Source organism: Lepidochelys kempii, chromosome 3, assembly GCF_965140265.1.
Source record: "Lepidochelys kempii isolate rLepKem1 chromosome 3, rLepKem1.hap2, whole genome shotgun sequence".
Lineage (NCBI taxonomy): Eukaryota > Metazoa > Chordata > Testudines > Cheloniidae > Lepidochelys > Lepidochelys kempii.
Window position 1 is genome coordinate 42,002,753 of NC_133258.1, and position 13,428 is coordinate 42,016,180.

At 44.8% G+C, this 13,428-nt stretch overlaps 1 protein-coding gene across 4 annotated transcripts in view; it reads right to left on the reverse strand.

Moving 5' to 3' along the window:
- CSMD1 (CUB and Sushi multiple domains 1) overlaps window positions 1-13,428 on the reverse strand; it is a 2,000,616-nt gene that overhangs the window by 98,488 nt on the left and 1,888,700 nt on the right. For all 4 annotated transcript variants that reach the window (XM_073336216.1, XM_073336215.1, XM_073336217.1 and 1 more), the window contains exon 53: window positions 10,495-10,668. In XM_073336216.1, coding sequence (XP_073192317.1) covers window positions 10,495-10,668 — 174 coding nt within the window. The remainder of the gene's footprint in view (window positions 1-10,494; window positions 10,669-13,428) is intronic.

Consider the following 13,428-nt stretch of genomic DNA (forward strand, 5'->3'; position numbering starts at 1 on the left):
ACCCCAGCCCTGCCCCCGCTCACTCCATCCCCCTTCCCTCTGTCACCCACTCTCCCCACCCTCACTCACTTGCTCATTTTCACTGGACTGGGGTAAGGGATTGGGGTGTGGGATGGGGTGAGGGCTCTGGCTGGGGCTGCGGACTCCGGGGTAGGGCCAGAAATGAGTTCAGAGTGTGGAAAGGGGCTCCGGGCTGAGGCAGCATGTTGGATGCAGGAGGGGATGAGGGCTCTGACTGGAGGTATGGGCTCTGGTGTGGGTCCAGGGATAAGGGGTTTGGAGTGAAGGAGAGGGCTCCAGGCTGCGGGGTGGAGCCAAGAGGTTAGGAGTATGGGAGGGGGATCTGGGCCGAGTCAGGGGGTTGGGGCATGGGACGGGCTCTGGGCTGGGGATGCAAGTTCCAGGGTGGGGCCAGAAATAAGGGGCTCAGGGTGTGTGGGGGGGTCTGGGGTGGGGGTTGGGGTGAAGGGTGGGTCAGGGCTCTGGCTGAAGGTGTGGGCTCTGGTATGGGGACGGGGATGGGGGATTTGATCCATGTGGCGCCATGGCAGCCAGGGAGCCTACCTTACCCCTCTGCGCCGCTGACTGGACCTTTAATGGCCCGGTCAGCAGTGCTGACTGGAGCTGCCAGGGTCCATTTTTGCCTGGGTGTTCCGGTCGAAAACCGGACACCTGGTAACCTTAGTTAAAGCATATACCATTCTGGTTAGCCCACAGTCCAATCAAGCTGTAGTGAACCCTATTGTTCAAGCTCTGTGCCTCTCTCAGTCTGACCTCCTTAGTCAGTTCCCAGATGAGAACCCAGACTCCTTCCAGTAGCCATGTCTTATGCCCACCACCTCATATTTTCCTAGTCCTTTGTTCTCAAACTGGGGTCTTTCCTCATCTTCCGTGCTAAGAGATGGGGAAATACATCTCCCTCTCGGTCATTGGTTGCTAGATGTCAATGTCCTGGTGATCGGATTTTCCATTGTCTTAGTTTCTCCAGTGATATGAGGTCAGCCTCAGCCAGTCCCTTTCAATTACTCCTTCGGGCTCAGACAGCCAGGTGACATTCATACCTATGTCTCTTAGCCTACCTTGAGAGCACACAGTCCTTCCCTTCCCTTCCCCTTAGGTGGATGCCATGTATAATATAGGGGAAACTGAGACCCCCATATGATTCATAAAAATATTACAGAAAATTACCACTTTGTCACAATAACATCTAGCTATTATACAGGAAGTGTTGTATGCTAGGTCAATTGCTTCTATCTTTTAAAACTACTAAAGATTATCAAGGTTTTAAAGTTTCAATAAACAAGCCAATTTCCAACACCTCGGGAACCACAGAACATGATAGCTACTTAATAATATTATATTTTAAGGGTGATGTTTCCTGAGACCATCTACACTTGGAATTCAGTAAATTGTCAGAACAGATGATATACAATAGGCTCTTGCAACATAAAATTGAAGTCTCCTATAAAAATTCTGGAAGTGAAGGTCATTTGTTTTTAGATTATTGTCTTTTTCAACAGATGCATATTTCCAGTCACTCTGCTCCTGTTTACACCCCTCATTACTCTTGACAGATGCTGCTTTTTGTGATGTCTTTCAGAAACTAAAGGTCTCAAACACTGAGTATAACCCTAGCACATCACCATTAGTGTTTTTGTACATCACTGACCTATTGACAGATCAACACTACAATTCTTGGGCTTGCATAAGAATGACAAGTGCTGGAAAAGACAAAGCGGGTAATTTTGGCATTATAGTATTTTTCAATCCTTTCAAAGCTTTTATATATAGTTACATAGCTTTTATGTATTTTAAGTAGTGATCAGGATTTTTTTAAATTCAAAGGACACTTTTCATAGCATCATGCCATGCAACTGGTGCATTACAAATCTGACCTCACCCTCTTCTGTATTCCCCAATTCCCCCACCCCATAATATACATAATATCCTAGTTATAAGTATTTTAAATATTCTCTGGTAAAATGAGGTCTGGGTACCAAATATGGAAATCATTAAGGTACTAAACATTTGAACTGGATATTTTCAACAGTATCTACACAGTTCAGTATATTACTACTTATTATTATATTTTCCAGTTTTTAAAATTTGTTTCATTACAAACGGTATAGGATTATTCGCTCTAGAAACTGAAGATCTCTATTTAACAAGAGAAAAAATACAATTCAGAAGGTGTAATGGCAATGCAAGCTTGCTAACTTTACCCCAACATTAAGAACCAAACCCAACTTTCCACTTTTATGGGTAGGACCATATTTCAGTTTCATATGTCAGTTCTGGGTCACCTATTCAGCTCAGGTCAATGTTGACCAAAAGGTCTTATCATCTACTGACTGTTTGGTGGCTTATGTGAAAAGAGAAGAGGGAACACATACAGAAGCTCTCTGTTCCATTGGAGGACGAAAGCTTCTCCTAGGGACTGTTTCCCCAGTCTGGTTCTGGAGCAATAATGAGGGCATTTTTTGTTCAGGTACGTAGCAAACAAGTCTATTGTTAGGGTCCCCCAGAGACCGAATATGTAGTCGAGTACTGCCGGTCCATTTCCCGGCCAATGGGAGCTGTGGGAAGTGGTGGCCAGCACATCCCTGCAGCCCACACCACTTCCCGCAGCTCCCATTGGCAGGGAATGGCGAACTGTGGCCACTGAAAGCTGCGGGCAGCTGTGCAAAAGTAAACACGCTGTCTGGCGGCCTGCCAAAGGATTACCCTGATGGGCCATGTGCAGCCCAAGAGCCACAGGTCGCCCACCACTGACCTAGATAGATGATGCCTGTAAGGTGCCCAGGGATCCCCAGTATGTCCACTGGGGCAGAGGAAATGGCATAGATGGTGGCATCCATGGGTGTCCTTACCAGGTGGGTTGAAACGCCAAATGTGGGTGCACGTTGGATGTCCTCAGATGTTGCTCTGGTGAGCTGTGGTGTGAGGTAAGGAGAGATTGCCAGCCTCCTCACTGTCTGCCTCTTCTCTGGAGAATGGTGGTGGTGAGTGTCCCGGTGCAGAGTGTGATCCCAGGAATTGGGATATACTTGGAATTGGAGAGCTGATACCGAGTAGCAGAGATTCTGGAATCTTGGTTACCTGTAGATCCCTGGAGAAATGAAACTCCTTGGTACTGCAGGGATGGTTTTGCCGCTGCAGGCTCATTGGTATCGAGGGAGTTGGTGGAGTAGGCTGAGGTCTCTCATTCAATACGCGGCCACAACAGGGCTCTCTGGAGGCACTTGGTACTGTTGCCTGCTGTGTTGGTGCCAGTTTTGTAGAGATGGTATGGTCTCTTTCTCTTTTGATCCACGTGGGTCTTTTGGTTTTGTGACGGTACCTGTAGCATTCATGCAAGGTTCATGCACTTGGCAACATTCAGGGCACACCCAGAGTGTTGTGTAGGAGCAGTGCACACACGGCTCCTCTCAAGGGCATGAACCTTGGAATCTCGCCCAGATGACATCAACCGTGGGAAGCCTCCCAGGACTGGGCTCAAGGCCCGAGAGCAAGGAATGCGGTAGATAGAAATTGGTAAATAAGAATGTTAAACAAAGCCAGTGTATTACTTTTATCTGTTGGAGAATGTAATGCGCGGGGGGAGAGAAAGAATAAAGGAGAGGGTGGAAAGCTGACAGGACGAGCCCGTTGGCAGACCAGCCTGCTTGCTTGCTTAAAGCTTTGTGCTGTCTTGTATTTGGACCGCAACAGGTACCTACACACAAGGAACCATGAGTCTTATGAATGCCATGCTGCAGTGCTGCCAGTACTATCAGTAAGGAAGTGACTGATCTTGCCAGGGAGCTCCATTGGCCGAACAAGCCTTCAGATCAGGGGCCTATAGCCCTCTTCTTAGAAGCCTTCTGAGGGGAGTCAGTAGATTTGCTCTTAGACAGCCCTTCCTTGGAAGTTGATGGTCTCTGGGGTGACCATAGTTCAGGAGGAGACCCAGGATCAGAGGCTGGTCTGAGGGAACTCTCCACCATTAAGAGTTCAATTTTTTGCTTGCAGCTCTTCCTTGTCCTGCCCTTCATTTTTTGGCGGAAGGTGCACTTCCGCAGAATGTGAGCCTCTCCGAGGCACCGCATATAGAGCAAGTGACCGTTGCTGACTGATATTGCCTCTCTGCAGGAGAGGCAGTGTTTGAACCCGGGGCAGCCAGGCATAACCTTTAACAAGGGGTATTCCCCAGTAAGGGGGAGGAAAAAATGCATCAGGATTGTTAGGGAGATAAACAAAGGTGTAAGAAATTAAAAGAAAAAAATGAGAAAAAAGAAGAAAAACAGGGAATGGAGAAAACGGAAACTCTACTAAGAGACAAAGAATGGAAACTCTACTGTCAACTATAAAAATACAAAGCAAACTGATATTTGATTTGGACTGCTAATCATTCCAACTCAGGCCAAAGGTGGTTGAGAAGGAACCGAGGGCAATTTGCCCTCATGACGCTATATAGCCTTGATGTAAGGCACGAGACAGGGAGAGCACGTGTGTTGGCTGAATGGGCACTTCTTTCTAAAATCTCTGATCAGAGGTGCAGGAATTCAGACACATCTACAGTAGAGCACCCGTAGGGACACTACTCGATGAAGTAATCATAATTATCCAAAAAGAAGTAGCCATCAAACTCCAGTGCATTTGAAGGACTATATAACATAAATGGCTTTGTGTCTACAGATGTGTTAATGTATCATCCAACTTTTGACATTGCTTCATTTATTTTATACTTTTTGTGTTTTATTTATAAGTTGGAATAATTTCAAATAGGTGAATTTAATAACTTGTTTAATTTAAAGTTTTGGGGAGAAAGAAGGGAGGTATTGTTATGGAAAATCCATTCTGTGATCCGTGCTGGTCTTTCAGAGTACCGAGTATAGCAGCTGCGTCAGTTGAGTCCACTCCAGGATTTGGTTTTGACTAGGAAGTTCAGTCAGCTACAAACAGAGAAGCTGAATGCTCTATTCTCTGAGCTGCAGGATTAAATCAGTGATTTGTGTGATCATACTTTAAAACTACATAGTGCCTGTGTGATTCATTCTAGTAGCTCCTAATCAGCTAGGACACAACATGCAGGAGACCAACCTTTCATAAGAAGTGGATCAAGCCTGTGGAGTCCATTGCCCACAGAAAGAAGTGTGACACAGCTCTCAGCAGTCAAACCAAAATGAAAAACTCATCTCTTTGACTTACATTTCCCTTGATTAATTCTTATCACACACAAACACTACCACAAAAAAAAAAATAACAACTCTCCCCCAGTAATCTAATCAAATTACTTCTTCTACTCCCAGAAAGGAAGAGAGAAATACATTGTTAGTTGTTTTTAATTATTGGGAGATGTTTAGAAGGACATGGGTGCCACATATGTTTATAGGCAGACAGACAATTATCCCCAGCCTGCACCTGTCCCTTCTCTTACATAGTGGTGTTGATATTGCTAACCTTCAACATTCAGGCCAAGATGAGAGGAGATATGCAACAGCATCTAAGTTCCTTAAGGAGAAGTGTGACAGAGTACCTACTGGGAATCTGGGGATGGATGGGTACAAGCCTGCTCACAGCTAAAGGCCTCTCCCTTCAGCCTTAGGGTAGGATCTACCGGACCTAGATTCCAAATAGTTTTGGGAGACAAATAATGAACCACAGGGATGGGAATGAGGTCATAGGGTTGAAAGCAGGGAGCCAGAAGGGGACGCCAGGCAAAGAACTCAACACAACATCCACTTCTCCTTGAAAGCTTTCAGGGAGCCAGCAGACGTGGCCCAGAGGAACTCTGTCCGAATACATGATCAAAGGAAGGAGTGGAAATGGGCCCCACAGTTGCAAAGCACCTCCCCATCTAGCATCCTCCTCCTGGTAGGGTGATGGCCACCTTGGTCATTGCCAGGAAGAGGTTGACAAGGAGGTCTTGCGACTTCATGGGGCCACAGATGGGGTATGCCTAAATCAGGACGTGTGGGGAAAAGTGCAGCCAGAACCTAAGAAGACAGTTCTGAAGGAGCCAGAAAAGAGGCTGCAGCCTGGTGCACTCAAGATGGATGTGCACAAGGGTCTCCCTGATGCCACAGAAGGGGCAGGTGTCAGGGGTGGGGGTGAACTGGGCCAAGTACACCCCTGTGATCATGGCTCTGTGAAGGAGCTGCCAGCTAATACCCCCAGGGGGACTGCGGGACTAAGGTGGAATTCAGGCTGGCCCACTGGGGCTCCTCATCCTTCACACATGGTAGGAGGTCCCGCCACTTCGTGGCAGGGCAGGACACGAGGGTGAGGAAATGAAAAGTGTGGATCATGAACGTGTACAGCTGTACCCAGAGCAGAGTCTGAAAACAAACCAGTTGCGGTCCATGCAGCTGGCTCAGGGTATGCTGAGAGAGGGACTGGGGGAGCTCACAGGGCCAGGGCCCGATGACGAGATCCAGAGGGCTAGGGGTGGGAGTGTGTGCGGCCAAGACCCACTCAAGGAAGGCCTAAGGGGCAGGTGATAAGGCTGACCTCATCTCCAGGAGTATGCACGGGGTGGGGAGGGAGGTGAGGGGTGGAGAACTGTATGCACCAGCCGAGTACCAGGGGATCCACCCAGGTCCTCTGGTCATAGTCTAGGAGTTATCTGATCCTGGTGGTACCTGCCAGGACCAATCTCTAGCACACCGAGGGGTACTCTGACACCTGCACACTGAGCTCAGGGTTGTGTAGCAGAGGCTACACGAGGAGATCTTACCCCTTGGCAGCCGCCACAGACCTGTTCACTGGGCCCAACTTCCAGGTCCAGAGGATGTCCTGGTAGAAGACGAGCAGGTCTTGCAAAAGACCCCTCGGATGGAGGTAAAAGAGCTGCCAGTTTTATCGGAGCCCTCAGAGGAAGTGGAAGAAGGTGTGTGCCAATGCACTCCACAGTAGACTACCTGCACTGTAAAGGAGTCTCTGCAGGACCTGGAAGCAGAGGACATGGATCTGACTGCGGAGGCAGAGCAGGCCCTATCCCCACTCTTCCAGGGGAAGGCTCAGAATCCCTGCAGAGACCCAGTGCTGTCCTGGCCAAAAGAAGTCCAGAGTAAACCTCTGAAAGTAGGCCAGGGAATCCAGGGATGGGCTCAGGGTGTTGAGCTGGTGACAGAGCATGGACAGGGCCAACTGATTAAGCACCAGCTCCCTCCCCCACAGAGAAAGGCACCGGAGCAGTCCCATCCATGCTCAACCACCCTGTCCTCCAAATTGTGCCAGTTCTCTGGCAGAGAGGGATGAACAGTAGAAAGGGGCATAGCCAGATAGAGCAGCGGACCCACGCTCCACTGGATGTCCTGGAGCAGAGGTGGTAGGGAGCTCGCCTGCCACTCATTCCTGACCATCAGGCCAGATCTCTTCACTCAGTTGACCCAGACAGAGGAGGCCACCAAGTAAATAGCTTGGCAGGCCTGAACCTAAAAGCCCGTAGAGTGTCCAGGAGATAACCATTGTCCACCCTGTTGACTGCCTGCTCCTGGTCCAGGGATAGGTGGGCAAATGACAGACCATCTCTACACCCAAGTTCGAGGATGTCCCAGACCAAATAAAGATCAAAGATGGTAAAGCCTGGGACCAGTCAGGATGGACAACATTTTCCAGCACAGACCCCAGCTGCAGTGAGATCACCTTCACTAGAACTTTGTAATCCGTGCTAAGGAACAAGATGGGGCACCAATTCTGAAGGTCACGAAGATCCCCTATCTTGGGTAGCAGAGCAAGCACAGCCCACTAGCACAACAAAGGAGAACCCTGATCCCCAAGGACTCGGCCAAGATGATGGCGAGGTCCTGGCCAAAGGCACCCCAGAATGCACAGGAGAACTACATGGTCCTTCTGTTGATGCCCAGAGATTTATTGGTGGGCATTGGATGAACGGTTTCCAAGAACTGAGCCAGAATGAGTGGCAGCTCCAGCTGGTCCCAGTTGCCTGTGCTGACCGTTGGGAGTCCATCCCACAGGCATCAGTTGGATCTAGGGAGAAGAGGCTAGTGTAGAAGGTCCTCTCCCGCATCTCCACTGGATCTGTAAGGGGGATGTGGTCACCCACCAGGGGGCAGGTGATGTGCTTGTTAGCCCCCCTCCTTTTCTCCAGGGAGTAGAAGAAGTGGGAGCTGCGATCCATCTTCCGAAAGAGGTGGATGCAGGATTGAATGAAGGCACCCCAACCCCAATATTCGTCAAAGGCCTGGAGTTCCTCTGGCTTCTCTCAGCACACTCTGCAGATGGATGGATCCCCGGAGCTGGTGGCCAGATGCCTCTCCAGCTTCAAGACATGCCATTCCAGCTGCTCTATCACTGTATCTCTCTGCCAGCTGGCCCCCGGGAGTAATCATGGCAAAAGAGCTGGGTGTGGACCTTCCCACATCCCACCACTGCTGCTTTGAGAGAAACATGCATGTCATGGCCTTGCCAGGCCAGCCAAACTTTCGGAAGGATGCCACAAAACCCACATCCTCCAGTAAGCTATTATCAAAATGCCAATAGGCTGGTCCCGGCCTCTCCAAGGTGAGAGAGGCTATCACGGCCACCAAATGGTGGTCCGAGAATGGGGCTGGCAGAGATGGAGGCAAGATAAATAAATACAGTCCAACCAGGAGTGGCACAACCAAGCATCCTCCACCTCATCAAGCTTGCAGCGTACAACATCCATCTGCCCTTCTACCTTTTCCCCTCAGCTATGACTCCTTTCTGCTCCTTTTCCTCTACGCTGACTGGGTTCCATTGATTCAAATGGAGCATTGAGAACACAAGAGAGACAGGCTTTTTCTACTCTAATTTCTGGTGCCACTGGATGCTCTGGAACCTGGGAAGGGCAACTGCCGAAAAGTCTTGCTCCTCCCTGGGCTGAAACACAGGGAATGAGCAACATGGGGAAATAGCTAGCTGAGTGTGGTTGACGCAGTAATGTGGACTGGAGAATGCTCAGTGCAGATGGAATGTTCCCAGAATTTTGCTGTCAGCCCTATCAAACCTTTAATGAACATATGGAAACAATATTTTTCAGAAAATTGTAATTTGATCAAGTTTGGGGTTGATTTTCAGAGCAACAAAAGAAAAGAAAAGAAAAGAAAAGAAAAGAAAAGAAAAGAAAAGAAAAGAAAAGAAAAGAAAAGAGCTGGAGCTAGGCCTCTGGCATGGAAAATTTCTGTCTGAGTGGTTAAAGTTTGGCAAAAATTACAATCAACTGAAAACTGTGTTGTGATGGAATGTCTTAGGCAATCTTAATTATAGATAAATGTTGCTGCAAGCTTCACCTATAATAGCAATTATATTAATAATGTAGTAGGGAGAAGTCTCCTTCTCCTTCCCAGTTTTAGCCACGATCTTTAAAGAGATTTGACCCCTGCAGTCAGCTAATACACTGTAAAATAAATACACTACAAGATTCACTGGAGATACGTGGCAATTCTCCTTTGAAGAATGTACATAACTTAAGGACAATGACATTTTTGGGAGATTTTGCTAGCAGCTATGGCCTGGTGAAAATGTCCCATTTTACTCTTCAGAAGATATTATTTTTACAAATCAAAAATTAACTTTTTTTTAATCTAATGGTTCAGTAGTAGTGTACATCTCAGCAATAAAACAGAGATACTAAAATTAATTGAACATGCTATTGATAATCTCTGTGGCAACCACTTTCTAGTCTTATGGGAATGAAAATACTCCTATTTTTGTTATAAACGTATATCAAAAGTTAAGACATAAATGAAAAGTCTATTAAAAAAAACTAACAAAAGTTAAAGAAAAATCTGAAATCTTATTAAATTGAAAACCCCAAAATAGGTCAATGAAAGAATAGCCAGAGAAATATTACCCATTCTTGACATTAATCTAAGAATTATTTATGGTTCAAGAAAGTATCAGAGAACCTATCATCAAAGGGGGCAGGGAGGATGAGAAAACTGAAGAATTTCAGTAATTAAGCATGGGATTTTAGAAGTACCTAAGAGAGGTAGGAGCACAAGTCTCATTGAAAGTTAAGGGAAACGTAAATCTTTCTTTTAAAGGCTTTGTCTACACTACAGCCTATGTTGGCAAAACTTATGTCACTCAGGGGTATGAATATTCCCTCAGAGTGATATAGTTACACCGACATAAGCATTTGTGTGCACTGTGCTATGTCAGCAGAAGAGCTTCTCCCACTGACATAGCTTCTGCTGCTCCCAGAAGTGGGTTTTTATGCTGATGGGAGAACTCTCTCCTGTTGGCATACAGTGTCTTCACCAGACGAACTGCAGCAGAGCAGCTATACCACTATGTATAGATATACCCTAAAAGATATGCCATAGTGCAAACAGAGTTTGTGGGCTTGATCAGAAATTGCTGGGTGCAGTTCTATGCAGGAAATTAGACTGGATGATCATATGGTTCTCTTCTGGCCTTGATCTATTAAATAAATTCATGAGTCAGGCACTTTTGAAAATCCCACTCATAATTATTAACACAATTCAACAAAAAATAATTCAGTGAAAAATAAATGCTACTTACGGACACAAACAGGAGTTTGTCCAGACCACTTATGATCTTGCAGGCAAATCCTGACAGATGTACCAACAAGCCGAAAGCCAGGGTTACACTGATAGACCACAGTGTCACGGTAACTGAAGCCATCCCCACTAATGTGGCCATTTACAATTGGATCTGGAGAACCACAATGCCCAGCTAGAATAAAGGAACAAACCAATCAATAAAACATACGTATATATTAAAATCCTGTTAATATTGAAAAGATGCTGATAGGAAAAACTACTGCTTCGTTCACCTTTATGACAAGCTTGGTATTAGAACCAAATCCTGCAAGGTGCTGTGATATACACACTTCCCTTGACTACCAGTGAAGGCAACAGGAATTGCAGTGCTCAGTACTTCGGAGGATCAAGTGTTTAAGTTAAAATATTGTATTTATGTTTTGTATAACTTACACCCTCAGTTTTAAAAGAACTTTGTTAAAAGTCAAATGGAGTTTCTTTTGTGCAAGCCAAGAACATATACTGATATACAGGGAAGTCAATTTTTGAAACTAAGTTACTCACAGTTCAGCACTTAAATTCTAAACTTACAAACCTAAACTTCTGATGGATAGAGATGATAAGCACTGACAGCTCCCACTAAAATCAATGGGAGATGTCATTGTTCGGTAACATGCTGTGGATGATACTTTTTAAAAAAGGGCCCCTACTATTTTAGTAAGTGCAAGAGGTTAAGACCAACATTTTCAAGTGTGGACATTGACTTTAGGGTCTTCAGCATTTGAGTGCCTTACCTGAGACAGCTTGGGCTGGATTTTAAAAGGCGCTGGGTAACTGAAGCTCCCATTAGTTTGTTGGCCTATGGATGATAAATAACTCTTGAGCCTAATTTTTCAGCTATCTCAAGATGGACACCCAAAACCACTGGCCATTTTCAAAAATTTGAATATTTATGTGATGTTATATTCAATATTGAGGTGCAATATACAATCACAGGAGGCTTAGTCATATTTCAACTTATTTTCTCTGGGCCTGATAGTCATTTACACCAAGGCCCCTTTATATTTTTCTGGCACTAAATTACATTTACACTCTTTTAGGTCCCTTATTCTGCCTCAGCAGCACAAACAGGCCATAGTGTAAATGAGAATTGGGCCTTCTCTGTTATTTGTTTGTGTCACAGTCTTAAACATAGGTTTTTGGTGTACTTTATGGCAAGATTGTAACCTGCTCCTATGTGTTCACACAGGAAAATAAGGGGCCTGGTTAATGCCAATGGGTATGCTGAGTGTTGACACAAGAATATATGGACTATCTGAGAAGGGAATATGGACCATTTGAGAAGGTACTAGAGGGACAGAATTTCAGCTTGGTCGCATTCAGAAACTGAGACTGAATACGTACAAAGTGAGGCTGGAAGAGATGTGACAGACTGTAATGAATTCCCTTAGAACGCAATTGGCAAAAGCTGACCTATTTGGCAGACTCCAGAGAAGCAATGGACACATTGCAGGAGCAGACTGAAAGAAGGCCCTGGCTTGTTTTGGCCTTGTTTTGAAATGGGATTAGCTTGATTTTTGGCTTACTGTGACAGTTGGGGTGCTTATTTACCATGTGAAAGTTGGCAACTGTGGTGCTGAGCCCTGATCAAGCAAATCTCTTATGTACATGCTTAACCTAAAATTAAAAGTCAATGGATTTACTCACATGCTAAGTCAAGCACAGGCTCAAGCACTTAGTCATATTGTACTACCATGGCCTCTTATGTAGAGGTAGTTCTTATGGATTGCATATAAAACCCGTGCTCTGCAGTCCAGATTGTCTTCATTGTGTTTCCAGATAGAGATCAAGGTATTAGTTTTGACGTAGGTCTCTGAAGTTTGGGTCCTGGTTACCTTAGAGGCTGATTGTCTTCTCATATGATACTTTAGCAACTGAGAACACTTGAGATACCTGAGCCAAAGCCACACCAAAGTTTAAAGAGGTTGGGGTCGGGCAGGTTTTTTCAGTTTTGATTTGATCTTGCTTACTCAAGCACAAGTTTTTTGAGCTTCAGAACATTCTGCGAAGGCTATCAGTTTACCCAAACTTTTGCTTGAGGCATTATTTTGAATAGATGTGGGTGAGCAGAAGGTAGGTAGAGTTCTTTAATTGAGAGTGCGCTCATATGCAGAGTTCAGTGTTGATCTATTTTTATAGAATTTGCGCTGAGTGATTTTATTTTTGGACCAAGTGTTTTATAAATTGGACAAAATAATTTAAAACTTAGTAAACAAAAATAAATAAATTACATTAAAAAAGACTAAAACTAGGCAAATCACAGCCAACGAATGACTGGCATTCCGCAGAAGGAGAATGCCCAAAAAATTCAGAGCAATTTGGGCTAACATTTTACAGGGTTATGATTAATGTGTAAATAGATATGTTGCATCCTCTTTCCTCCCTTTATCCTAAACTCTATACTTACTTTGTGTATTTTGGTACATTTGTTATATTTAGAAAAAAAAATACAAATTATAAATACAAAATAAATTAGGCAAGCATTATTATTAGCCCACTTGTTAATTTTACACAAAGAAGTCAGTTATCAATAAGCTATCTGCCTTAACATTTAATGCCACAGCTATTTTCAGTTTTCTTATAAAATAGTTTTAGTATTTAATCCCAGATGAAATAGGAATGTTTAATGTGCCTGACAATCATATCCTGGTGAGTTATTGTGTTCCGTGAAACATTATGATGTGACATAGATAGCAAATCAATACAGAAGTCTGTCACCTCGATGATACCTATTGTATGTATTATGAATAATTTGGTTTGCTTCTTATGCTGTTTACTTCAAAGATAAAACTAAGACACATATGGAGATAGATGCAGCATTTTGATATCCTAGGGAACACATTCAAGAAATAGTAATTTACATGTATATCACAGTTTATTGCAAATCATTAAA